Source organism: Oncorhynchus clarkii, chromosome 10 (assembly GCF_045791955.1).
Source record: "Oncorhynchus clarkii lewisi isolate Uvic-CL-2024 chromosome 10, UVic_Ocla_1.0, whole genome shotgun sequence".
Lineage (NCBI taxonomy): Eukaryota > Metazoa > Chordata > Actinopteri > Salmoniformes > Salmonidae > Oncorhynchus > Oncorhynchus clarkii.
Window position 1 is genome coordinate 36,473,015 of NC_092156.1, and position 26,838 is coordinate 36,499,852.

The following is a 26,838-nucleotide window of genomic DNA, read 5'->3' on the forward strand; positions in this document are numbered from 1 at the left end:
AGCCATTCAGAATGAGTTTTCCCCACAAAAGGGCTTTACTACAGACATAAATACTCCTCAGCTTCACCAGCGGTCCGGGTGGCGGGTCTCCTACGATTCCGCAGGTGAAGAAGCCGGATGTGGAGGTCCTGGGCTGGCGTGGTTACACAAGGTCTGCGTTTGTGAGGCCAGTTGGATGTACTGCAAAATTCTCTAAAACGACATTGGAGGCGGCTTATGGTAGAGAAATTAACATTAAATTCTCTGGCAACAGCTCTGATGGGCATTCCTGCAGTCAGCATGCCAATTGCACGCTCCCTCAAAACCTGATACATCAGTGTCATTGTGTTGTATGACAAAACTGCACATTTTAGAGTGGTCTTTTATTGTCCCTATCACAAAGTGCACTTGTGTAATAATCATGCTGTTTAATCAGCTTCTTGATATGTCACACCTGTCAGGTGGATATCTTGGAAAAGGAGAATGCTCACCAACAGGGATGTAAACAAATTAATGCAAAAACGTTTAGCGAACTAAGGTTTTTCTGCGTATGAAACATTTCTAGGATCTTAAATGCAACACTTTACATGTTGCATTTATATTTTTGTTCAGTATGTCATTCATTTTTAAGTCCAAACATACGGTAGATGTAGCAACTAAGGATGGTATATTTAAATATATCTGAGGACATATTTCCAATTTTTTTTAAACCATCCATTCCATTTGAATTCTAAAGGAGAAAGAGCAGAAGAGCCAGGAATCTCAGTCCTATTTTTTAGGTTCATCTAAAGATGAGGAGCAAGAAGCTCCACTGTACTCGGATGCATCTCCAAGTACACATTTTGAATGCACCTGTGCCCCTAACTACCTACATTGCCTCACAACTTTCTCTGGGTGAGGTGGCACAGTGGTGGGATTTTAGTGGGGGGACACCCTGCTCAGGCAGTGGTGTAAAGTACTTAAGTAAAAATATTTTAAAGTGCTATTTAAGTCATTTGGGGGGGGGGGGGGGGTATCTGTACTTTACTATTTATATACAGTGCCTTGCGAAAGTATTCGGCCCCCTTGAACTTTGCGACCTTTTGCCACATTTCAGGCTTCAAACATAAAGATATAAAACTGTATTTTTTTTGTGAAGAATCAACAACAAGTGGGACACAATCATGAAGTGGAACGACATTTATTGGATATTTCAAACCTTTTTAACAAATCAAAAGCTGAAAAATTGGGCGTGCAAAATTATTCAGCCCCTTTACTTTCAGTGCAGCAAACTCTCTCCAGAAGTTCAGTGAGGATCTCTGAATGATCCAATGTTGACCTAAATGACTAATGATGATAAATACAATCCACCTGTGTGTAATCAAGTCACCGTATAAATGCACCTGCACTGTGATAGTCTCAGAGGTCCGTTAAAAGCGCAGAGAGCATCATGAAGAACAAGGAACACACCAGGCAGGTCCGAGATACTGTTGTGAAGAAGTTTAAAGCCAGATTTGGATACAAAAAGATTTCCCAAGCTTTAAACATCCCAAGGAGCACTGTGCAAGCGATAATATTGAAATGGAAGGAGTATCAGACCACTGCAAATCTACCAAGACCTGGCCGTCCCTCTAAACTTTCAGCTCATACAAGGAGAAGACTGATCAGAGATGCAGCCAAGAGGCCCATGATCACTCTGGATGAACTGCAGAGATCTACAGCTGAGGTGGGAGACTCTGTCCATAGGACAACAATCAGTCGTATATTGCACAAATCTGGCCTTTATGGAAGAGTGGCAAGAAGAAAGCCATTTCTTAAAGATATCCATAAAAAGTGTCGTTTAAAGTTTGCCTCAAGCCACCTGGGAGACACACCAAACATGTGGAAGAAGGTGCTCTGGTCAGAAGAAACCAAAATGTAACTTTTTGGCAACAATGCAAAACGTTATGTTTGGCGTAAAAGCAACACAGCTGAACACACCATCCCCACTGTCAAACATGGTGGTGGCAGCATCATGGTTTGGGCCTGCTTTTCTTCAGCAGGGACAGGGAAGATGGTTAAAATTGATGGGAAGATGGATGGAGCCAAATACAGGACCATTCTGGAAGAAAACCTGATGGAGTCTGCAAAAGACCTGAGACTGGGACGGAGATTTGTCTTCCAACAAGACAATGATCCAAAACATAAAGCAAAATCTACAATGGAATGGTTCAAAAATAAACATATCCAGGTGTTAGAATGGCCAAGTCAAAGTCCAGACCTGAATCCAATCGAGAATCTGTGGAAAGAACTGAAAACTGCTGTTCACAAATGCTCTCCATCCAACCTCACTGAGCTCGAGCTGTTTTGCAAGGAGGAATGGGAAAAAATGTCAGTCTCTCGATGTGCAAAACTGATAGAGACATACCCCAAGCGACTTACAGCTGTAATCGCAGCAAAAGGTGGCGCTACAAAGTATTAACTTAAGGGGGCTGAATAATTTTGCACGCCCAATTTTTCAGTTTTTGATTTGTTAAAAAAGTTTGAAATATCCAATAAATGTCGTTCCACTTCATGATTGTGTCCCACTTGTTATTGATTCTTCACAAAAAAATACAGTTTTATATCTTTATGTTTGAAGCCTGAAATGTGGCAAAAGGTCGCAAAGTTCAAGGGGGCCGAATACTTTCGCAAGGCACTGTATATGACAACTTTTACTTCACTACATTCCTAAAGAAAATAATGTACTTTTTACATACATTTTCCCTGACACCCAAAAGTACTCCTTACATTTTTAATGCTTAGCAGGACACGAAAATGGTCCAATTCACACACTGAACAAAAGAACATCCCTGGTCATCCTTACTGTCTCTGATCTGGCAGACTCAATAAACACACATGCTTTATTAATAAATGGTGTCTGAGAGTTGGAGGGTGCCCCTGGCTATCCATAAAGTAAATGGTGCCATCTGGTTTGCTTAATATAAGGAATTTGAAATGATTTATACTTTTACTTTTGATATTTTAGCAATTATACTTACTTTTGACACTTAAATCCAAATACTTTTAGACTTTTACTCAAGTAGTATTTTACTGGGTGACTCACTTTTATTTGAGTAATTTTCTATTAAGTTCTCTACTATTACTCAAGTATGACAATTGGGTATTTTTTCCACCACTTCTCAGGCATAAAGTGAGTCACCTGCTGAGACTATGGGTAGGGCCAGCTGACGCACTACTTGAGCATCCCTATGGAGAGGAAGTACCGGGTAGAGCACCTGGTGTTTGTGCCGACCCAGCGTATTCTGGTGGGGGCTTGCAGTGATCTGCCTCTGTGTGTCTTCACTGACACCCCCCAGGAGATGACCATGTTTCACAGAACCACCTGCCCTGCTTCTGGAGTTGCCATGCACTTCTGCCCCGAGACCAACTAGCCGCTGACCAGAAGCATGTGCCTCATTGCCTTCTGGGGCTTCTGGATGTCCCCTCAGACACCCCTGGGGCTGGTGAGAGTGCGGGACTGAAACGGCTGCTCCCTGCACAGGGATACCATGGTGGGGCCCTAGTGACATAGCGCCAGACCTCCATCTCTACGACCTGTGCAACCGCCACGTCAAGAGCTTTGAGTTCACAGGCCAGCGTGAGCTGCTACAGTTCCACGGCTGCATCCGGGCTATGCTGCACTGTATCAACAGACTGGCTGCAGCCGGGCTCTGCTGCACTGTATCAACAGACTGGCTGCAGCCGGGCTCTGCTGCACTGTATCAACAGACTGGCTGCAGCCGGGCTATGCTGCACTGTATCAACAGACTGGCTGCAGCCGGGCTATGCTGCACTGTATCAACAGACTGGCTGCAGCCGGGCTATGCTGCACTGTATCAACAGACTGGCTGCAGCCGGGCTCTGCTGCACTGTATCAACAGACTGGCTGCAGCCGGGCTATGCTGCACTGTATCAACAGACTGGCTGCAGCCGGGCTATGCTGCACTGTATCAACAGACTGGCTGCAGCCGGGCTCTGCTGCACTGTATCAACAGACTGGCTGCAGCCGGGCTCTGCTGCACTGTATCATAAAAGACTGGCTGCAGCCGGGCTATGCTGCACTGTATCAACAGACTGGCTGCAGCCGGGCTATGCTGCACTGTATCAACAGACTGGCTGCAGCCGGGCTATGCTGCACTGTATCATAAAAGACTGGCTGCAGCCGGGCTCTGCTGCACTGTATCATAAAAGACTCGCTGCAGCCGGGCTCTGCTGCACTGTATCAACAGACTGCTAAATAAGTCTGACGCCCAGCCAATGAGCTCCGAGCTGCTGCGCCAACATGCTTGCTGACGTCTTCAGTGTGCGGCTTGGTGAAGGAGTGGAACTGAGGGGGAAAGCTGTTGATCAAGGTCTGGCCCTGTGAGGAACGTGGAGATCTGGGACTGATGTGACAACATGCTGAGGGAAATTAGACTGGGCTTGGCCAGGTGTTTTGCTAAAGCGTGGGGCGACATCCTGTCCGGCTTCAGCGGCAGCAACGCCCTCATCTCTTACGAAAGTTAACTAGCATTATTTATCATTTAGAACCAGTTACAAACAAAAATATTTTTGTACAGCAACCTCTTCAGTATGCATTTGTCATAGCAGCTGACTGAAACTGGTGTGAGCCTGACAAATAACACAGGACAGCAATTACCGGTCCACATTTTAATGGCTTCCATTTAGGTAGCCTGGTCTAAGAAACCAGTTGCAGACATTGCTCAAAATATCACAGTTGTTCGACTCAGTTCCAGGACATCTCAATCTGCCAATTTGATGAACTGCTACTCACATAATATTACGAAATCCATCAACACACTTATAGTTGTACATTTGGCCTTTTCCTTCATATTTAGTTGTAGTGTATAGCAAAGGTGGGGGGGACCATAACAGTCTCATCAATAGAAAAGTATTTGTGCAGTGGCACTTTGTGCAAGTGAAGAACTCCCCTTGTCGAATTATATTTTGGATATTTAAGATTCACAAATGCTGTCATTGTTTCAGCCTGCAGGATACCCCACTAGGCTCTATGCCTGGAAGCATGTTGTTTGGGTCCTACATTGCCCTCTAAAGTCACACATCCTTACAGGATAACTAGGCTGTTTCTCTCTCAAAGAAGGGGATAAATGTGTGGTGCAAAACAAAAGGAGTTGATTGCCGACTTCAGGAAGCAGGGATTCAACAACACTGCAGTAGAGTCAGCAGCTTCAGGTTCCTCTGCGTCCACATCACAGAGAACCTCACAGTGACAGACAGCACCACAGCCCTGGTCAAGAAGGTGCAACTGCGTCTCTAATTTCTCAGGTGGCTGAAGAAAATCGGCACGCTCCCCCGGGTCCTCTCCTAATTCTACCGCAGCAACATCGACAGCATCCTGACCGGCTGCATCCCGGCTTGGTACAGAAACTGCTCCATTCACGACCGCAAGGCCCTTCAGAGGGTGGTGAAGACTGCCCAGTACATCACTGGAACCGTGCTCCCCTCCATACAGGACAAGAACCCCGCTCAGCCCAGCCATGGACTATTCACTCCGTTACCGTCTGTTCCCGGACCACCATCTCAGAGACAGTTTTTACCCACAAGCCAACAGACTACTTAACTCTTGAACCGGGACTGACTGCCGGAACAACAGACTCCCTGCACCCTACCACACATGGACTCACACACACACACACCTATTTATATTACTGCACAATGTCTATTTATTATTGCACAATTCCCTGGCACATGTAAATTCACAATTTGTCCGAGTGCCGCCTTGAATTATATTTATGGCCCCCCCAAAATATTCCTCACTTAATTTCTATTGTCGTGAGCTGAACCTGCAAGTAAGTATTTCGTTGCACTAAGTATTCAGAACCCTTTCATTTTTACACATTTTGTTACATTACAGCATTATTCAAAAATGTATTAAATAAAATGTTTTTCCATCATTAATCTACATGCTATACCCCATGATGACACATTTACTAAAAATTATAAAAAATAAATACCTTATTTACGTAAGTATTCAGACCCTTTGCTAGGAGACTCGAAATAGAGCTCAGGTACATCCTGTTTCCATTGATCATCCTTGAGATGTTTCTACAACTTGATTGAAGTCCACCTGTGGTAAATTCAATTGATTGGAAATTATTTGGAAAGGCACACACCTGTTTTTATAAGGTCCCGCAGTTGACAGTGCATGTCGGAGCAAAAACTAAGCCATGAGGTCAAAGGAATTGTCAGGGAAGTGCCCAAGGCACTGACAGAGTGGCAGGGACTGGGAGACGAGTCAGGACTGAGGGAAAGATTAACAGAGCAAAGTACAGAGAGATCCTTGATGAAAACCTGCTCTAGAGCGCTCAGGACCACAGACTGGGAGCGAAGGTTCAGGACAACGACCCGAAACACAGCCAAGACAATGCAGGAGTGGCTTCGGGAAAAGTCTCTGAATGTCCTTGAGTGGACCAGCCAGAGCCCGGACTTGAACCCAATCGATCTCTGGAGAGACCTGAAAATAGCTGTGCAGCGATGCTCTCCATCCAACCTGACAGAGCTTGAGATGATCTGCAGAGAAGGATGGGAGAAACTCCCCAAATACAGGTGTGCCAAGCTTGTAGAGTCATACACAAAAAAACTTGAGGCTGTAATGGCTGCCAAAGGTACTTCAAAGTACTGAATAAGGGTCTGAATACTCATGTAAATGTGATATAAGTTTTAATTTTTATACATTTGCAAATAATTCTAAAAACCTGCTTTTGCTTTGTCATTAGGGGTTGTTGTGTGTAGATTTGAGGGAAAAAAATATTGAACCCATTTTAGAATAAGGCTGGAATGTAACAGAATGTGGAAAAAGGTCAAGGGGCCTGCATACTTCCCGAATGAACTGTATATCATGAGTATATGACTAATAAACAAACTTGAAGGCAGTGTTCATTAACACAGTTCACAGAGGTTTTACGAGTCCTCTATTAAGGGCCATTATGTATAATAGTATAGTATCAACATTAATTGTTTAGGTCCTACAGCCCTCAAACCTGGAGTAAGAAACACTTAGAGCTAATGATTATTAAGTACAATTGTAATAGAACAAAATGGCAGAATTTGTTTGGGGGGGGATTATGTGGAAGATGATAAAAGGGCAGTGTTTCATTTTGCATTGCTGTAGTATAGTTATTCTGAGGAACTAGTGCTACTACAGTCCCTTGAGAAAGTATTCGGCCCCCTTGTACTTTGCAACCTTTTGCCACATTTCAGGCTTCAAACATAAAGATATAAAACTGTATTTTTTTGTGAAGAATCAACAACAAGTGGGACACAATCATGAAGTGGAACGACTATCTTTCTTAAAGATATCCATAAAAAGTGTTGTTTAAAGTTTGCCACAAGCCACCTGGGAGACACACCAAACATGTGGAAGAAGGTGCTCTGGTCAGATGAAACCAAAATTGAACTTTTTGGCAACAATGCAAAACGTTATGTTTGGCGTAAAAGCAACACAGCTCATCACCTAGAACACACCATCCCCACTGTCAAACATGGTGGTGGCAGCATCATGGTTTGGGCCTGCTTTTCTTCAGCAGGGACAGGGAAGATGGTTAAAATTGATGGGAAGATGGATGGAGCCAAATACAGGACCATTCTGGAAGAAAACCTGATGGAGTCTGCAAAAGACCTGAGACTGGGACGGAGATTTGTCTTCCAACAAGACAATGATCCAAAACATAAAGCAAAATCTACAATGGAATGGTTCAAAAATAAACATATCCAGGTGTTAGAATGGCCAAGTCAAAGTCCAGACCTGAATCCAATCGAGAATCTGTGGAAAGAACTGAAAACTGCTGTTCACAAATGCTCTCCATCCAACCTCACTGAGCTCGAGCTGTTTTGCAAGGAGGAATGGGAAAAAATGTCAGTCTCTCGATGTGCAAAACTGATAGAGTCATACCCCAAGCGACTTACAGCTGTAATCACAGCAAAAGGTGGCGCTACAAAGTATTAACTTAAGGGGGCTGAATAATTTTGCACGCCCAATTTTTCAGTTTTTGATTTGTTAAAAAAGTTTGAAATATCCAATAAATGTCGTTCCACTTCATGATTGTGTCCCACTTGTTGTTGATTCTTCACAAAAAAATACAGTTTTATATCTTTATGTTTGAAGCCTGAAATGTGGCAAAAGGTTGCAAAGTACAAGGGGTCCGAATACTTTCTCAAGGCACTGTATTTCCTTTGTCCACCACATACACCTCTGTTCCACTCCCATTGCCTTCATTATAGCCACAGACGGTAGTCCAGTACCCCCTAAAGCCCAACACAGAATCCGAGTCCAATATGTGAACAGTCTCTCGTTTGTCAACCCTCTCAGGTAAAAGTTGAAATGGCCATTCGGATATGGTTCATGTGGGAAAAGGTGTTTTGGTTGGGATGAGGTCCTGTGTCAATCATTCAAGAGTGAGGTTCAGTTCAGGTGAGATGCAGCATATCGGTCAGGACATCAATGAGGTTATCCAGCCCCCACAGGTACCCATCCTCTCGGTTGCCCTCTATCCAGGGGGTGCGGTGGTCCAGGGTGAGAGGCGGCGGCAGGGAGACAGTCCTCCCAAAATCAATCATCCATACTCCTGTCTTCCCTGTACTGTCATGCACAAATAGTAGGGAGCTGCCCACCACCTGTAGAGAGAAACAGATGTTAGTGTGCACCTCACCATTCAGAGACCAGCATCAAGACATGCAAAGCATGCATTATACCATGAAAGCAGTGGAAAATGGCTTACCTCGTGTGTTCTGAAGAAGATGGATGTCTCCAACACCAGTCGAAGATCCTTAATTCGTCTCAGATATCCCTTCTGAAAGAGAAGAGAAAGAGATCTATAATCCTGAGAGAGGAAGACAAAGGCAAAATGGGGTAAGATTAAAGCTGGAATATATACTTGGTAAAACTGCCAAGTCCCATTTGCGATATTACAAAAAAAATAAGTTACTCCAAACAACAAACACTTTTCCTCCCCGTTGACATCACTGCACATCATTATATGCCCAATAGAACACCAGAGAAGGCACTGTAAATATTTTTGATCACGATGCTGGATGCTCTGCTCTTCTGTTTAATTAACAAAACAACAAATAGACGCCCGGGGCGAACAGTGGCTCTGCTTCACCTTAAGCAAATTTCAGCTTTAAGAGAAAGAGAAACACTCACCAGAATGAGGGTGTTGCAACCCACAAAGTCCTGCAGTGCCTGCATCACCTCTTCTCTGCTCTTGGTCCTTTTAAAGTCTGTGTTGCACACACCATCAGCCTTCTACACAAGGATTTAACAATGGTTTAGACATGCGAGCACAAACAGGTAACTTTATATACACAAGTCTTTTGGCTACACATCCTCAGGGACATTTAGATCTGAAAGGCACTTCAGATAAAGTCCGGAGTATTTTTGGGATGCCGAAGATTATAGTCACAAGATGTGAAAATAGTTGTTCACATGCAAACAGTTTTACTGGCTTGCTAACATTGGACCTGCAACTTTTGCAGCGCATGAGATGCTTTTATTCATTTCAACGAAACCTGGAAGTGAGCAGGTCAGCGCCATAAAATCCTAAAATACCTGCGCTGCCCGAACATATAACTAAACTCTGGTTCCATTTTCACGCTGGAGAGCAATAAGACAGTGACTCACGCTGGAGAGCAATAACACAGTGACTCACGCTGGAGAGCAATAACACAGTGATTCACACTGGAGAGCAGTAAGACAGTGGCTCACGCTGGAGAGCAATAAGACAGTGGCTCACGCTGGAGAGCAATAACACAGTGACTCACACTGGAGAGCAATAAGACAGTGACTCACACTGGAGAGCAGTAAGACAGTGGCTCACGCTGGAGAGCAATAACACAGTGACTCACACTGGAGAGCAATAAGACAGTGACTCACACTGGAGAGCAATAAGACAGTGACTCACACTGGAGAGCAATAAGACAGTGACTCACACTGGAGAGCAATAAGACAGTGACTCACACTGGAGAGCAATAAGACAGTGACTCACACTGGAGAGCAATAAGACAGTGACTCACACTGGAGAGCAATAAGACAGTGACTCACACTGGAGAGCAATAAGACAGTGACTCACACTGGAGAGCAATAAGACAGTGGCTCACGTTGAACAAAAGTTACACTTCTAGTACAGCAGGTAAAACTTCTGTGATACACTCCCCTACATATTTATCTGAAAAGTGCAGCTAAAACGCTTAATTTAGCTCTATCTCTCAGCATTTTGGATGCTGTTTCAAATGTTTCATATGAGGCGATATTACAGATTGTGACTGTTTATTTGAGGGCATTTTCATATACGTTTTACCATTTAGAAATGAATGCATTTTGAATTTGTCATAAGTATTTGGACAAATTCACTTAAATGTATATTAAAGTAGTCAAAAGTTTAATATTTTGGCCACATATTCCTAGCACACAATGACTATATCAAGATTGTGACTCTACAAAGATGCATTTGCAGTTTGATTTGGTTGTGATTCAGATTATGTTGTGCCCAATAGAAATGAATGGTAAATAATGTATTGTGACATTTTGGAGTTAATTTTATTGTAAATAAGAATATAATATGTTTCTGAACACCAACACTAATGTGGATGCTACCATGATTACAGATAATCATGAATGAATCATGAATCATGAGTGAGAAAGACCAATAGCATTGTGGTAACGTACAGGGACTCAAGTCCTTTTGTTATCACGATCTGTAATATCTCACCATCAAATGCCGACCGCATTACCTCCAGAGATCATTTTCTTTGGTCATCATCACTGTCGTGTATATTCCCCCCCAAGCAGACACCACGACGGCTCTCAAGGAACTGCACTGGACTATGTGCCAACTGGATTAGACATTCGAGCCCAAACGGGTAACTTTATATACACCGGTCTTTAGGCTACACATCCTCAGGGAATCACATTTAGGTCTGGAAACTGCATATCCTGAGGCTGCATGTATTGCAGATGGCGACTTTAACAAAGGAAATCTGAGGAAAACGCTACCGAAAATGTGTCAACATCTCCTAACATCTCCTATCCTATCTATACTCACAAACTCATGATCATTGCTACAGCTACAAGGCCCTCCCCCGCCCTCTCTTCGGAAAACCATATCACACCTATAGGCAGAAACTTCCATCAGGAAGCACCCGTGGTAAGGACTGTTTAACATTGGTCTGACCAATTGGAATCTATGCTTCAAGATTGTTTTGATCACGCGGACTGGAACATTTTCACGGGTCGCCTCTGAGAATAGTATCGACGTATACACTGGGTTCATCAGGAAGTGCATAGAGGATGTTGTTGCCACTGTGACGATTACAACTTATCCAAACCAACAACCCTGGACAGACGGCAGCATTCCATCTAGAGGCAAAACGACACGAGAAATGTGGCAGGAACAATCATGTATTATAAAAGGGAAAGCCAGCCACCTCGGACACCGACGCCGCGCTCCCGGATAAGCTAAACACCTTTGCCTGCTTCGAGGAAAACATGGAGCCACCAACGCAGGCCCCCTACACTAACGAGGATGGTGTGCTCTCGTTCTCCTTGCCCGACGTGAGTAAGTCATTTAAGCATTTTAACCCTCGCAAGACTGCCAGCCCAGACGGCATCTCAAGCCGTGTCCTCGGAGCATGTGCAGTCCAGCTGGCTGGAGTGTTCACAGACATATTCAAAATCTCCATATCCCATTCTGTAGTACCCTACTTGCTTCAAGATGTCCACCATTGTTCCTGTACCTACCTACCCTGGGGCGGCAGGGTAGGGGGCAGGGTAGCCTAGTGGTTAGAGCGTTGGACTAGTAACCAGAAGGTTGCAAGTTCAAACCCCCGAGCTGACAAGGTACAAATCTGTCGTTCTGCCCCTGAACAGGCAGTTAACCCACTGTTCCTAGGCCGTTATTGAAAATAAGAATTTGTTCTTAACTGACTTGCCTAGTTAAATAAAGGTCAAATATAAAAAAGAAGGCGAAGGTAACTGAACTAAATGAATATCGCCCCGTAGCACTCACTTCTATCATCACGAAGTGCTTCAAGAGGCTAGTTAAAGATAACAGATCCTCGGACGACACAATCACCACTGCACAGCACACTGCCCTATCCCACCTGGACAATATAAATACCTATGTAATAATGCTGTTCATTGACTACAGCTCAACCTTTATCACCATAGTTCCCTCCAAGCTCATCACTAAGCTCAGGGGCCTGGGTCTGAACCCATCCGTGTGGAACTGGGTCCTGGGCCTAGACTCACAGAAAACACTTTTTACGCAGAAAAATATAGGATATTGTTGATGAATTGCACTTAAACTAAGATTTAATGATTTTCTTATGAACTTCTCAAATATTTTCTTAACCATCTTCTTAGCTAGCAATGGCAATAATTTTAGCATATTTGTACTGAGATTACTGTTCTAAAACATGTTCTTGGGTTTATAATAATCAATACTGAAACTTTCAGACAAAGTTTGTGGGTGAATTAAACAATTCAATTGCTTTCATGATCTTATTCTCTCACTGCCCTGAGTTTAAGGGTTTAGCTATATTGGAATAAAGAACAAATCCAATAACTTTATTTCCAAGATCCTAATTTCGTAACTTCTTGTTTAAGGATAAACATAAGAAATAGTTCAAGAACATTTCCAATAACCTTTTTAAAGAATATAAACTTTGCTTAACTTCTTTCATAAAACTATAGCTTAGGAAAAATTTGCAGTTAAGACAACATTTCTTCTTAAGAAGGTTTTGTGAATCTGGGCCCGGGACTTCCTGAGGAGCTGACCCCAAGTGGTGAAGGTAGGCACCAGTGAGAGCATAATGTCGGGCTGTATCACAGCCTGGTACAGCAATTGGGGCTCCCGAGTGGCGCAGCGGTCTAAGGCACTGCATCTCAGTGTTTGAGGCGTTACTACAGACATCCTGGTTCGATTCCAGGCTGTATCACTACCGGCCATGATTGGGAGTCCCATAGGGCGGCGCAACATTGGCCCAGCGTAGGCCGTCATTGGAAATAAGAATTTGTTCCTAACTGACTTGCCAAGTTAAATAAAACATACAAATGGCACCGTCCTCAACCGCAGGGCTCTCCAGAGGGTGGTGTGGTCAGCCCAAAACATCATCAAAGCACACTGCCTGCCCTCCAGGACATCTACAACACCCAGTGTCACATGAAGGCCAAGAAGATCATCAAAAGACCTCAGCCACCAGAGCCACGGCCTGTTCACCCCACTATCATCTAGGAAGGAGGAGACTACATGTGCATCAAAGTTGGGATCAAGAGAATGATAAACAGCTTCTATCTCCAGGCGATTAAACTGTTAAACATTGACCACTAGCCAGGCCTACGCCCAGTACAGTACCCTGAACCTTAGTCACTGTTACTAGCCTGCTACCACCCTGTACTTTACCCTGCACCTTAGAGACGGCTATGCCCTATAGTCATTGAATACTGGTCACTTTAATAAATGTTTACCATTTTACCCACTTTATATGTATATACTGTATTCTAGTCATGGCTCACTAAAAACTACTGCACACCTTTTATATAAATATACTGTCCATATTATCTCTATAGTGCCTTCAGAAAGTATTCCTACCCCTAGACTTAATCCATATTTAGCTGTATTAGACGGAATTCAAAACGGATTCATATAGATTTCTTTCTCACCCATCTATGCATAACACCCCATAATGACAAAGTGAAAACATGTTTAGACATTTTTGCAAATTTAATGATCAAATACAGAAATATCTCCTTTACATTAGTATTCACACCCCTGAGTCAATACATGTTAGAATCACCTTTGGCAGGGTTTACAGCCGTGGCTCTTTCTGGGGAAGTCTCTAAGAGCTTTGCTCACCTAGATTATGCAATATTTGCACACTATTCTTTTCAAATTCTCCAAGCTCTGTCATGTTGTTTGTTGATCATTGCTAGACAGCCATTTTTATGTCTTGACAGATTTTCCAAGATGATTTAAGTAAACTGTAACTAGGCCACTCAGGAACATTCAATGTCATCTTGGTAAGCAACACGTGGCCTTGTGTTTTAGGTTATTGTCCTGCTGAAAGGTAAATTAATCTCGCAGTGGCTGGTGGAAAACAGACACAACCAAGTTTTCCTCTAGGATTTTTCCTGTGCTTAGCTCTATTCAGTTTATTTTTATCCTAAAAAGATCATTTCCTTACCACATTTTTTGCAGTTTTTACTTTAGTGTCTTACTGGAAACAGGATTTTGGTATATTTGTATTCTGTACAGGCATCCTTCTTGTCAGTCATTTAGGTTAGTACTGTGGAGTAACTAAAATGTTGTTAATCCATCCTAAGTTCTCCCATCACAGCTATTAAACTGTTTTAAAGTCAAATAAAATCAAGCTTTATTTACACAGCACATTTCAGACATGGACAAGACAATTGGTGGCTGACTAAATACTTTCCCCCCCCACTGTATCTTAAAAGCCTGTCTGACATATTGGGGTGCCCAATCGTGGATTGATTTAAAAACCAATAGAAGAATCTTAAAATTAATTCTAAAACTCACAGGCAGTCAGTACAGAGACCATAAAACCAGTGTGATGTGTGCTCTTCATCTGGTCTTGCTCAGTACCCGTGCTGCAGCATTCTGTATGTTTTGCAGATGACCAATGGCTTTCTTGGGTAGACCAGACAGGAGAGCATTACAGTAGTCAAGCCTGCTTGTAATAAAAGCATGGATGAGTCTCTCTGTATCAGCCTGAGAGAGAAACAGACACACCTTGGCAACATTCCTCAGGTGGTAAAAAGCTATTTTGGTCACTTTCCTAATGTGTAAATTCTATCACACCTAGGTTTTTCTTTTTTTAATATGGGGTTTTATCTTTATTGCCCGTGAATTAAAATGTGCGGACAGATTATCTCTCTGTGCTTTGGCTCCAACAAGATATACCTCGGCCTGGTCTTGATTTAGCTGTAGGAAGTTGAGCCATCCAAGTATTTAAATCACTAATAATACAGTCTAATCATTTATCTGTGGAGCTAAAAATCCTCTGGTGACACAGTACTGTAAAGCTGTGTATCAGCGCAGCAGTGAAAATCAATGCTGTGCTGTCTGATAACGCTGTCAAGAAGTAACATATATAAACTGAACAGTACCGGGCCAAAAATCAAACCTTGTGGAACGCCACGTGATATGTATTTTCTGAGTTATGTTGGTGACAAAGAAAACTCTTGACCAGTTAAATAGGTCCTAAACCAATTTAGAACTGGACCGGTGAGGCCAACCCACCTCTCCAGTGTGTCCAGAAGGACATTGTGGTCAACAGTATCAAATGCAGAACTTAAATTCAAGAGTACAAGGACAGAGAGCTGTTTGGCATCTGTGTTGGCTCTAAGATCATTTAACACTTTAAGGCTGGAGAATCTAGATTTTCTTCAGAAGGGGTTTCACCATAGCTGTTTTTAGTGCAGTGGGGAAAGTGCCTGTGAACAGGGAGTGATTAATAATAGCTTGCATTTCTTCAGATATGCAATTAAACACTTTTGAAGGTGGTGGGGATAAGATTGAGAAGGCAGGTAAAAGGTTTAAATTGTGATATGTTTTTCCTGAGCATGTCTGTGTCAACCAGGGAAAATAAATCCATAGTGCCTTTGCGTGGTAGGGTAGGGCACAGGTCAAACTCCTCATCAGGTCTTGTTTGACTGATACCCAGCCTAATGTTTCTTATCTCTGAAATATGCCGCAAACTCATCACATTCAGATGTGGAGGAAAGTTCACATAGGTTTGCAGGGGTAGGATTTATCAGACCAATGGTCGACAAAAGCACTTTCGTATTATTCTAATTATTTAGTGATCAAGTGAGAAAAATGAGCCCGTCTGGCATTTCTGATTTTCCTGTTATATTTGCCAAGTTGCTGTCTCATAATATCATAACGGACCTGCAACTTTTGCCTTTCTCCACTTCATCTCTGCCTTTCTGCAATTGCTCTTCAATGTATTAGTTTCCTCACTCATCCAAGGGCCTCTCCGTTTGGATATGGCATCAATGGTGGCCCTTAATTTGCTATTAAAGTTAAACTAAATCACCACAAGAGGAAGGCAGAATAGGTGATGGAGTATTGCTCATACACTCGAAATCTGTCACCATTGGCCTCATGGTGAAATCCCTGAGCGGTATCCTTTCTGTCCGGGAGCCGTGTTAGGAAGGACGCCTGTATATTTGTAGTGACTGGGTATATTGATGCACCATCCAAAGTGTAATTAATAAATTCACAATGCTCAAAAGGATATTCAAATGTCTGCTTTTTTCTTTTACCCATCTACCAATATGTTCCCTTCTTTGCGAGGCATTGGAAAATCTTACTGGTCTTTGTGGTTGAAACTGTGTTTGAAATTCACTGCTCGACTGAGGGAACTTACAGATATGTTTGGGGTACAGAGATGAGGGAGTCATTCAAAAAAATCATGTTAAACAGTAATATTGCACAGAGTGAGTCCACGCAACTTATGTTATTTGTTAAGCACATTTGTTCTCCATAACATATTTAGACTTGCCCTAACAAAGGGGTTGAATACTTGATATTCCAGCTTTTCATTTTGATTTATTTCTAAAAACACAATTCCACTTTGACAACATGGGGTATTGCGTGTAGGCCAGTGACTACAAAATGTGGAAAGTATTCAGACCCTTCTGTTTTTCCACATTTTGATATGTTACAGCCTTATTCTAAATTTGATTACATAATTGTTTCCCCCTTCAACCATACAATACCCCACAATGACAAAGCAAAAACAGGGTTTTAGAAATGTGTGCAAATGTTTTACAAATAAAAAAACACAAATACCTTATTTACATAAGTATTCAGACCTGTTGCTATCAGACTCAAAATTGAGCTCAGGTGCATCCTGTTTCCATTTTTCATCCTTTACAACTTGGAGTCCACCCGTGGTGGACTGTTTGGACATGATTTGGAAAGGCACACACACCTGTCTATATAAGGTCCCAAAGTTGACAGTACATGTCAGAGCAGAAACCAAAACATGAGGTTGAAGGAATTGTCCGTAGAGCACCGAGACAAGATTGTGTCGAGGCACAGATCTGGGAAAGGGTACCAAAAAATGTCTGCAGCATCTCTGTACCGCACACATACAATTAGTGTATCTGTAATGTCCCTCAATCGAGCAGTGAAATTCTAACACAGATTCAACCACAAAGACCAAGGAGGTTTTCCAATCCAATCCTTCGCAAAGGACACCCATTGGTAGAAGGGTAAAAATAAAAAAGCAAATAACTAAATATCCCTTTGAGTATGGTGAAGTTATTAATTACACTCTGTATAGTGTATAAAATACACCTAGTCACTACAAAGATACAGGCGTCCTTTCTAACTCAGTTGCCCGAGAGGAAGGAAACCACTCAGGGATTTCACCACAAATCCAATGGTGAATTTAAAACAGTTTAAAGGCTGTGATAGGAGAAAACAGAGGATAGATCAACAGAATACTCCACAATACTAACCTAAACAACAGAGTTAAAAGGAAGCTTGTACAGAATAATAAAATATTCCAAAACATGCATCCTGTTTGCAATAAAGGCACTGAAATAAACATTATGTCCTGAATACAAAGCATTATGTTTGAGGAATATCCAACACCACTGAGTACCACTTCATATTTTCCTACATGGTTGGTGGCTGCATCGTGTTATGGGTATGATAATCATCGGCAAGGACTAGGGAGTTTTTTAGGATAAAAAGAAACGGATTAGAGCTAAGCACAGGACAAGTCCTAGAGGAAAGCCTGGTTCAGTCTGAAGATATATTCACCTTTCAGCAGGACAGTAACCTAAAACACAAGGCCAAATATACACTGGAGTTGCTTACCAAGACAACATTGAATGTTCGCGTGGCCTAGTTACAGTTTACTTAAATCTGCTTGAAAATCTATGACAAAACTTGAAAATGTCTGTCTAGCAATGATCAACAACCAACTTCACAGATCTGGAAGAATTATTTTAAAGGATAAATGGGCTAATATTGTACAGTCCAGGTGTGCAAAGCGCTTAGAGATTTGCCCAGAAAGACTCACAGCTATAACCGCTGACAAAGGTGATTCTAACTCAGGCAGTGTCAATACTTATGTAAATTAAATATTTCTGTATTTGATTTATCAAATTTGAAAAAACATATTTTCACTTTTGTCATTATGGAGTATTGTGTGTAGATGGGTGCTACTTTATTTTAATCCATTTTGAATTCAGGCTGTAACAACAAAATGTGCTATAAGTCAAGGGGTATTTATACTTTGACGGCACTGTAGAGATAGTATATGAATAGTAAAGGTGTGTACAGGAGGAGTTATATAGGATGAGCCATGACTAGAATACAGTATATACATATGAAGTGGGTAAAAATGTAAACATTATTAAAAGTGACCAGTGTTCAATGACTATATAAATAGGGCAAAGCAGTCTAAGGAGCAGGGTTGAGTACCGGGAGGTAACTGGCTAGTAACAGCGAATAAGGTTCAGGACAGTGTTCTGTGTACTGCTCAACTTGTTGCAGTTGAGTAGTCAGCAGAGGCTACTGCTCAAATGTTGCTGTAATAGGCCTACATGTTTCTCCTTCGTAATGGTGTTTTGTTGTAGGTTTGTTCTTTTGGTTATTCATTGTCAAGTGTTAGAAACCTAGGACTGTGGCATGTCTGTGCACTTTCACTCCACGGCGAGTGATTACATAAAGTAGATGACAATTTACGACTCCTTAATACTCGCGTGTGCCCTAGTGTCATTTAGTAGTCATTTATGCTAGAGTGTCCTTTAGTAGTGATTTATACTAGCGTGTGAATCCTTTATTCACACGGAAATTAAACTTAGCAATGACATTTAGCTGGTAGAAGATTTGGTCAGTGTCATTAGTAATGATATGAATGGCACACTGGCTGGCTCATGTGTGTGGGTCTGGGAGGAGGGGCATGTGTGGCAACGTGCTGCCATTTGGCACACAGACAGTTGGCAGTGCTTGCTGCCTGATAGAAATGTGTCCTTGTGTTTGACACGTGACTTAAACAATGGGGATTTTTACACCTGGGCAACCTCAGAGCAGGCTAAACTTGCTCAGTTCACTTTCCCCAGACTGTCTGTGTTTGTGTGTCTGTGCGTGCGTGTCTGTGCCTTAAGTCCCTCGATGCGGAAGCCCAGAGTGGTGGTGGAGCTTAGGGTCTCTCTCCACTGCATGTATCTGGTCTTGAGTACTGCCTGTAGTGCTCGCTCCTCTGTAGTGGGGGCCTCTGGGTCCACGTCCACCATCTTCTCATACATGTCCTGACGAGGCTGGGGCCGCTCCCGAGCCTTCGCCAGCTCCTCTTCCAAGTATGTCCTAACAGAGCAGACAGCTTAATATCACATACATACTCAACACAAGCAGGGATGTACTGGAGGGTAAACGCATGTAATCTCCATTTCCGCAATTTTTTTTTTTTATTTGTGAAAGTGTTCACTAACCTTTTTATTCTGTTAATTATAGTTTACCCACTTATTATTATTATTGCGTTCCCAGCGTTGATCAAATCTCAGAACGCTAATATTTTAACCACGCCTGCCTCTGCGAATGAGTGAAATTATAATTCAGGTATGCTCGTTATGGTTGCCTGCTCCCCTGGGATGTGCCTTGTCAGCAGCGCATTTCATTTACCACTCTGCCCAACGGCAAACTCTGCCCAAGGTACAAGCCGAGATGTGAAACAAACTACCTCTGCCCAGACCAACGCTGGCAAGTGGCAGAGAGAGACGCTGCTGACAATGGTCTTGCGAAATGCCAGACATAAGGAGTTTTTTTTTTAATACATTTGATTTCTTCCTCCCCAATTAGTAGTTACAGTCTTGTCCGTACGGAAGTTGCAGCGATGGGACTCGGGAGAGGCGAAGGTCGAGAGCCATGCGTCCCCAGAAACACGACGCTGCCACGTCGCACTGCTTCTTGACACACTGCTCGCTAAACCTGGAAGCCAGCCGCACCAATGTGTTGGAGGAAACACCGTACACCTTGCGACTGGGTCAGCGTGCATGCGCCCGACCCGCCACAGGAGTCGCCAGAAAGCGATGTGACAAGGACATCCCAAACGGACAAACCCTCCCCTAACCCGGACAACGCTGGGCCAATTGTGTGCCATCTCCTGGTTGCGAATCTGGGTCTGTAGTAACACCTCAAGCACGTTAAGCCTCCCGAGTAGCACAGCGGTCTAAGGTGATTATTTTAACGTCCCTTGACTCCTGCCGTGTCAACAGACATCCAACAAACAAACAAAAAACCTGACTTCAGGGAATGGGTGTACAATTGGTAAATAGTTGCTGATATTTCAGTCAGACGGCTAGCTAACGGTGCCCTAGCTACTGTTAGCCAGATAGCTCACTGTACAACTAGCTGGCTAGAAGGATGAAGTTACAAGTTAACGTTAAACAGAGCCTGACCTCAGCAGGAGCAGTTGACAGAAATTAAGCTAGCTATAATCTTAAAAAAAACAAAAAAAACTTTTCTTTACAGAGTAGTGAGAAAGCCAATGGCAGGCTGCGCTGCAATGCAGGAGGCAAAGGAGATACACAGAGAGAGGAAGCAAGCAGAGAGAGGTTATTGCAGTGGTTCCCAAACTTGGGGTCAGGGACCCATGTGGGTCCCCTGAGAGACTCTGTAATGTTATCAAACACATGAATAACTTGTTTCTCTTTAAATGGGTTTAGTGGTATACATTTTATAGTCAACTAAGGGCCTATACACTGGTGCACTTTACAATACAGGAAACTGAGTTGCAGTGCAGCTCACATGAGACACTAAGAAAATGAATTAAAAGAAAACATCTCCAAATCCTATGTTTCTGGACTTTTCTAGTGTCCAGTTGAAATTAACTCATTTGGGAGGGTGACCTGATGTGCATTTTGTGTAATTTTTAAACTACCAAAAATTACATTAGGCCTTCCCTATAGACCTGCATGAAAATGCAATCAAACAATAGTTCTAAAAATATCATATGTTTTGGTTTATACAGTGCATTCGGAAAGTATTTAGACACCTTGACTTTTTTCACATTTTGTTACATTACAACCTTATTATAAAACTGATTAAATTGTCCCCCCCCCCCCCCTTCAGTCAATCTACACACAATACCCAATAACAACAAAGCAAAAACTGGTTTAGACAAATTAAAAATAAATATATATCACATTTACATGAGTATTCAGACCCTTTACTCAGTACTTTGTTGAAGCACCTTTGGCAGAGATTACAGCCTCGAGTCTTCTAGGGTATGACGCTACAATCTTGGCACACCTGTATTTGGGGAGTTTCTCCCATTCTTCTCTGCAGATCCTCTCAAGCTTGGTCAGGTTGGATGGGGAGCGTCGTTGTACAGCTATGTTTCATGTCTCTCCAGAGATGTTCGATTGGGTTCTATTCCGGGCTCTGGCTGGGCCACTTAAGTACATTCAGAGACTTGTCCCGAAGCCACTCCTGCATTGTCTTGGCTGTGTGCTTAGGGTCGTTGTCCTGTTGGAAGGTGAACCTTCACCCCAGTCTGAGGTCTTGAGCCCTCTGGAACAGGTTTGCATTAAGGATCTCTCTGTACATTCATTTTTCCCCATTCAGGCCAAAGAGCTCAATTTTGATTGAATCAAAACAGATAATCTGGTTTCTCAGTCCTCCAGGCAAAATCCAAGCGGGCAATCCTGTGCCTTTTACTGAAGAGTGGCTTGTCTGGCCACTCTACCATAAGGCCTGATTGGTGGAGTGTTGCAGAGATGGTTGTCCTTCTGGAAGGTTCTCCATCTCCACAGAGGAGCTCTGTCAGAGTGACCATCGTGTACTTGGTCACCTTGCTGATCAAGGACCTTCTCTGTTCCAAACTTCCTTCATTTAAGAATGGAGGCCACTGTGTTCCTGGGGACCTTAAATGCTGCAGACATTTTTTTGTACTTTTCTCCAGATTTGTGCCGACACAATCCTGTCTCGGAGCTCTACGGACAATTCCTTCATCCTCATGGCTCGGTTTTTGCTCTGACATGCACTATCAACTGTGGGACCTGTGTGTGTGTCTTTCCTAATCATGTCCAATCAAGTGAATTTACCACAGGTGGATTCCAATCAAGTTGAAGAAACATCTCAAGGATAATCAACGGAAACAGGATGCACCGGAGCTCAATTTCGAGTCTCATAGCAACGGGTCTGAAAACTTACATAAATAAGTAATGTTTTTTTTGGCAAATATTTCCAGCCCCCAGTGTCTCTAAATCACACTCACTCACCGGGTGCCCATCTTGCAATCCATGATGGCAGGGGAGTTGAAGTGTGTGAGCAGGTCGTCCATCATGTTGTAGTCCTGCTCGGCACGCTGCACCACTCCATGGTAGCCTGGCACAAAGGGTCTCAGAGAGTCCTCCATTAGGCTCTGCAGGCACTTTTGCTCTCCCTCAGTGTAGCGCTTCAGCAGCATCCCATAGTCCCCTGCATGGAAACTCCCTGGACCACCAGCCACGAGGGGGGGCAAGGGGGGGGGGGGGGGGGGGGGCATGTTATACTCTAAAAACACATTGGTACTACACAGCCATCTCCTATTAGCAGTAAGCCAGCAAGAAAGACTAACTTCACTATACAGAAAGGCAGAAGTCAGCTCCCGAGTGGCGCAGCAATCTAAGGCACTGCATCTCAGTGCTAGAGGCGTCTCTAAAGAGCCTGGTTCGATCCCGGACTGTATCACAACCTGCCGTGATCCGGAGTCCCATAGGGCGGCGCACAACTGGCCCAGCATCATCCGGGTTAGGGGAGTGTTTGGCCGGGGTAGGCCGTCATTGTAAAATAAGAATTTGTTCTTAACTGACTTGCCTAGTTAAATAATGGTTAAAAAAAGTTGATCAATTAAAGAAAAAGTCAGACAGAAAGAACCAACCTGCATGTCCGACTACTTGCACCCAGGGCTGTGGCTTCTTGGGGGGCACTGAGAGGGGAGACGAGGTCCCTGTGCTTCTGGGTTTCTTCCATGTGACACTCTGCATGGGGAGAGCAATCGTGCAATTACACCTCATTCCTTAGTGTACAGTACAACACCTCCAGCTTACATTCACTCCTGTCTGTCCTGCTCCCCTGTGACTTTACTGAGAGACACTGTCATGAGAGTGACAACCTCAAACTCCATCACACAACTTTGACCTATGGCCGAGTGTCTCTATGGAAACAACAATTGGCCACCAGACTGAGCCAAGACATGTAAGAGGGGTTGGGCTGGGATCTTGTGTAACATCTGCACACATATTCAATCATTTACAGGCTGCTGGACTTGTTTTGTTGAAAGCTGTGATGAACTTGAGAAAATTCTGGACCACAACACACGTTAAAGTAGTATGTGCAGAGTCATTCACAGATAGACAAACAGGACAGACCGGCCAACGCTGTTTCTGTCTGAATGTTCTGAGAGCGTCACTTTTTCCTCCATGGCCGTTGCTAAGTGATAATTGACGCTTCCGCGTTGTGCTGTTTATTTCTCATGGTTTTCATGAGAAGCCAAGTCTGTTGACACCACAACAGACTTGGATTAACATTATCCTAAACGCTAATCAATAAAACCATCTGTTAGATTTGCTGTTTTTTTTGCTTCTTTACAGCAGGTCACTTCATAGGGAATTGTCAGCAGCACTCTGGCATTGTTTACAAAGTTGTTATTTTTTATTACATTTTTTAAAATAAAAAGGTGCTAACATGTCTCTCTTTTATTGAGTTTCTATTCTTCTGCTCTATGTTTCTGTAGTTTGACAATACTCTAAACATGTCCCCTGGAAATATGTACAGATGGGGGATCTGTGGAAATACTTGCCCAACCTGTTCTCTATGTATGCAGTGGCCTGCAGCTACACCTGAAACTAAACATTACAAAACCCCCTGGCAAGGAGAGGCTACACCTCAAGTTGAGTTGAACAAACCTTATCGTACTTCAAACCTTAGTTGCCTAGACTACATGTTTACCATATAAATACATTGAGATTTCAAAGAATGCCTGTCCCATCTTTGTCCAGTCTCTAATATTATCCATATTGTCTAATACTCTAATGCCCTAAAAGGCCTACTAGCATGACAAAACCAAAGATGTGTTATAACAAGACAGACCACAGCCTGTCATTACCAATAGGAACAAATTAGTCAGTGGGCAGAACAAGCAAGTTGGAAGGCAGAGCCGAGCGCGAGCTAGCAAGAGCCTATTGGCGCCTACTCTGAAGTGAACAGTAACTCAATTCGCCCTTGCGCTTCTTCTAAACAAAGCAATTTTAAATTTTGGGGGCAATGGGTAAAATCTACAAACTTACTCTGTTCTTAACAGATTATAGCTTGGGGAACAGAAAACTGAGATCAAATGTTTCATCAATGAGATAAAAAGAATAATGTCAGCCAAAATCCATCTCACGCCATCTTCTCCCACTGCCGCTACTGGGCTTCCTCTCATCACTATATTTAGTAGTGAGTGGAAACGCCAATCGGATGCTTCACACTTATACATCCAGTGAAATATGTTCACTGTGACTCATTGTTCTTTTTTTTAACCCCTTTTTCTCACGAATTCCGTGATACCACATTGGTAGTTACAGTCTTGTCCCATCGCTGCACCTCCTGTACAGCCTCGGGAGAGGCAAAAGTCCGAGAGCCATGCGTCCCCTAAAACGCTGGACTGCTTCTTGACACTGCTCGCTTAACCCGGAAGCCAGCCGCACCAATGTGTCAGAGGAAACACTGTACAACTGGCAACCAAAGTCAGCATGCATGCACCCGGCCCACCACAAGGAGTCGCTAGATTGGACAAGGATATCTCGGCCGGCCAAACCCTACCCTAGACGATGCTGGGTCAATTGTGCGCCGCCTCATGGGTCTCCGGTCGCGGCAGGCTGCGACACAGCCTGGGGTCGAACCCGGGTCTGTAGTGACACCTCTAGCAATGCCTTAAAATGCTCTAGCAATGCCTTAGAACGCTGCTCCACTCGGGAGGCCCGTGGCTCCTTGTTCTGTCCTATCCCCAGCTCAGCCTATACAGTCTCAGGCTTTGAGCCTCTGTCTGTGTATAGAGGGATGAGGAGAGGGGGTAGGGAGAGTGGGCACCTAGGATACAAGCGTTTACAGTTTCTGTGTCAATGTTTACAGATCCACCCAGCACTAGTGCTTCCACAGCAGTAAAAATAAAAAAAGCATAAGATTTACTTACAGGCATCATGACAGATGGAAATTTACTGGGACTGCAGAAGTCACACTTTGCCCTCATTTCCATCAGTTCAGACTACACTAAGCAGAACTGTTGAACCAAAACCAGTTCTAATCATACAATCAAAGATGTTTTGGTATGATATATTCTAATGACACATGCATCTTCCTGAGCAGAACGTTACATAGACTCATGCCGATTGGTCCAATCATATGGCAGCTGATAGAGCATTATAATCATTATCATGACCAACACTCACCCGAGGGACCTCATCAGGACAGCCGCGGTCGTCCTCATTTTCTTCAAAAGACGAGGCTGGTGACAACACAGACGATGAGGCGTTTGACAGTTTTCTGAGGAGAAGAGACGCGGGGGAGCCCCCGAACCCACTGTCCGAGCAAATCGACTCCTCGTCGGGATGAGATCCAACCGAGAGCCCGCTAATCCTCATGGCCTCCAATTCAATTCGGCTCGAGTCACACGTGACCACCAGTTGTGGAACATTTTCGTGTACAGTTTCGCAATGTGAGGGGAAATCAGCATGTTTTGTGGAGTCTGTCTTCCCGTTCGCCGACCACACTGGCTCCTCCGAAGCGTTTGAGGAACTGTGGTTCATATCCCCCTTGCTCCTCGGGCTCGAGCTGTGGTCACTGGAGTTTTAGTCATCCTCATCAGATTTTTTTGTGGTGAATGAGTGCAGCCTCACCTGATTTAGCTGCTGCCGATGTTAGTTAGCTAGTCCAAACGAAAATAGGGAGCCACGCCCACGGTACGTTTCATTTCGGATTGAAGCAATAATTGAACGGACAATACACTGGTTGATCTCCGCAATTTGATGCACATTTTTAACCGTTCAAACCAGTTTAACCACCAACGTAACCAATAGCTAGTTACATTACCTTTTGCACGTGTGATAATGCAGATATGCCAGTCTCCGAGAAATTATAATTTCTAACGCCATTCACCAAACCACGACCAAATATTTTCAACCAGGTGCTTGAAATAATACTTCGTCACCACATGGGGGGGCTAGAATTACATTAGCTATTGTTAACCCCACCCATAAACGACAATGATTTGTAGTCCGTTAATCAATATGTATATGTCAATCGTCGAGGAGTAGCCGTAGCAAAGACAGTACAGTATGAAGATGGGCAGAAACTGCTTTTCCAATAGAAATCCCTGATCGCGCCATGGCAACGTTGGCTAGCTAAACTCATGGGCAGAAAGAAGGTCATGGGGTATAACGATCGTCTTGCGCCGAACTGCGCGTGTGCACGCCGTCAAATCAAAGGCCTTCGATAGTTGTTTTTGACGAAAATTAACGTGTCAATTTGTCACTTTCATGAGGTTGGAGTAGTAATATGTTCAACTACTAAGACATTTGCTCAAATCTAGGTTGTGCCTTAAGATTTCGAGAAAATTAACAACTAAGGAAGAATGTTTCACTTCTCTCATTAATTTGTTAAATTAAAAACGATTTCGGGGTTTTCGTCAAAAAAAACAACTAGATACATCGAAAGTGCCTCTGGTTTACGCATGCGCAGTTCGGTGCGAGATGAAGACCGCAATACATGTTTTGCGCATGCGCTAAACGAACCCACCTCGCCATGACAAGTGTGATCGGGGATTTCTATTGAAGAAGCA

At 43.4% G+C, this 26,838-nt stretch overlaps 1 protein-coding gene across 2 annotated transcripts; it reads right to left on the bottom strand.

Moving 5' to 3' along the window:
• Positions 1–8,170: 8,170 nt before the first annotated feature.
• LOC139418396 (inositol-trisphosphate 3-kinase Ca) lies at positions 8,171–26,171 on the bottom strand. 2 transcript variants are annotated; one of them, XM_071167798.1, is made up of 7 exons: positions 25,451–26,171; positions 22,900–22,999; positions 22,259–22,472; positions 19,139–19,343; positions 9,143–9,244; positions 8,718–8,789; positions 8,171–8,613 (listed from the first exon to the last, which is right to left on the bottom strand). In XM_071167798.1, the coding sequence occupies exons 1-7, from the start codon at positions 25,805–25,807 to the stop codon at positions 8,407–8,409; spliced, it is 1,257 nt and encodes a 418-aa protein (XP_071023899.1). In that variant the 5' UTR covers positions 25,808–26,171; the 3' UTR covers positions 8,171–8,406. The 2 variants fall into 2 exon arrangements, with proteins under 2 accessions (XP_071023899.1, XP_071023898.1); XM_071167797.1 differs by having other exon boundaries at positions 8,718–8,819.
• Positions 26,172–26,838: the final 667 nt, after the last annotated feature.

What these genes read in the sequence shown, in the direction of transcription:
- LOC139418396 (XM_071167797.1), bottom strand. Translation starts at nt 25,807, where the DNA reads ATGAACCACAGTTCCTCAAACGCTTCGGAGGAGCCAGTGTGGTCGGCG. An exon ending in GTCCTGATGAGGTCCCTCGG is followed by an intron (nt 23,000 to 25,450) that starts GTGAGTGTTGGT and finishes CTCCCCATGCAG; the next exon opens with AGTGTCACATGGAAGAAACC. An exon ending in GCAAGTAGTCGGACATGCAG is followed by an intron (nt 22,473 to 22,899) that starts GTTGGTTCTTTC and finishes CTGGTGGTCCAG; the next exon opens with GGAGTTTCCATGCAGGGGAC.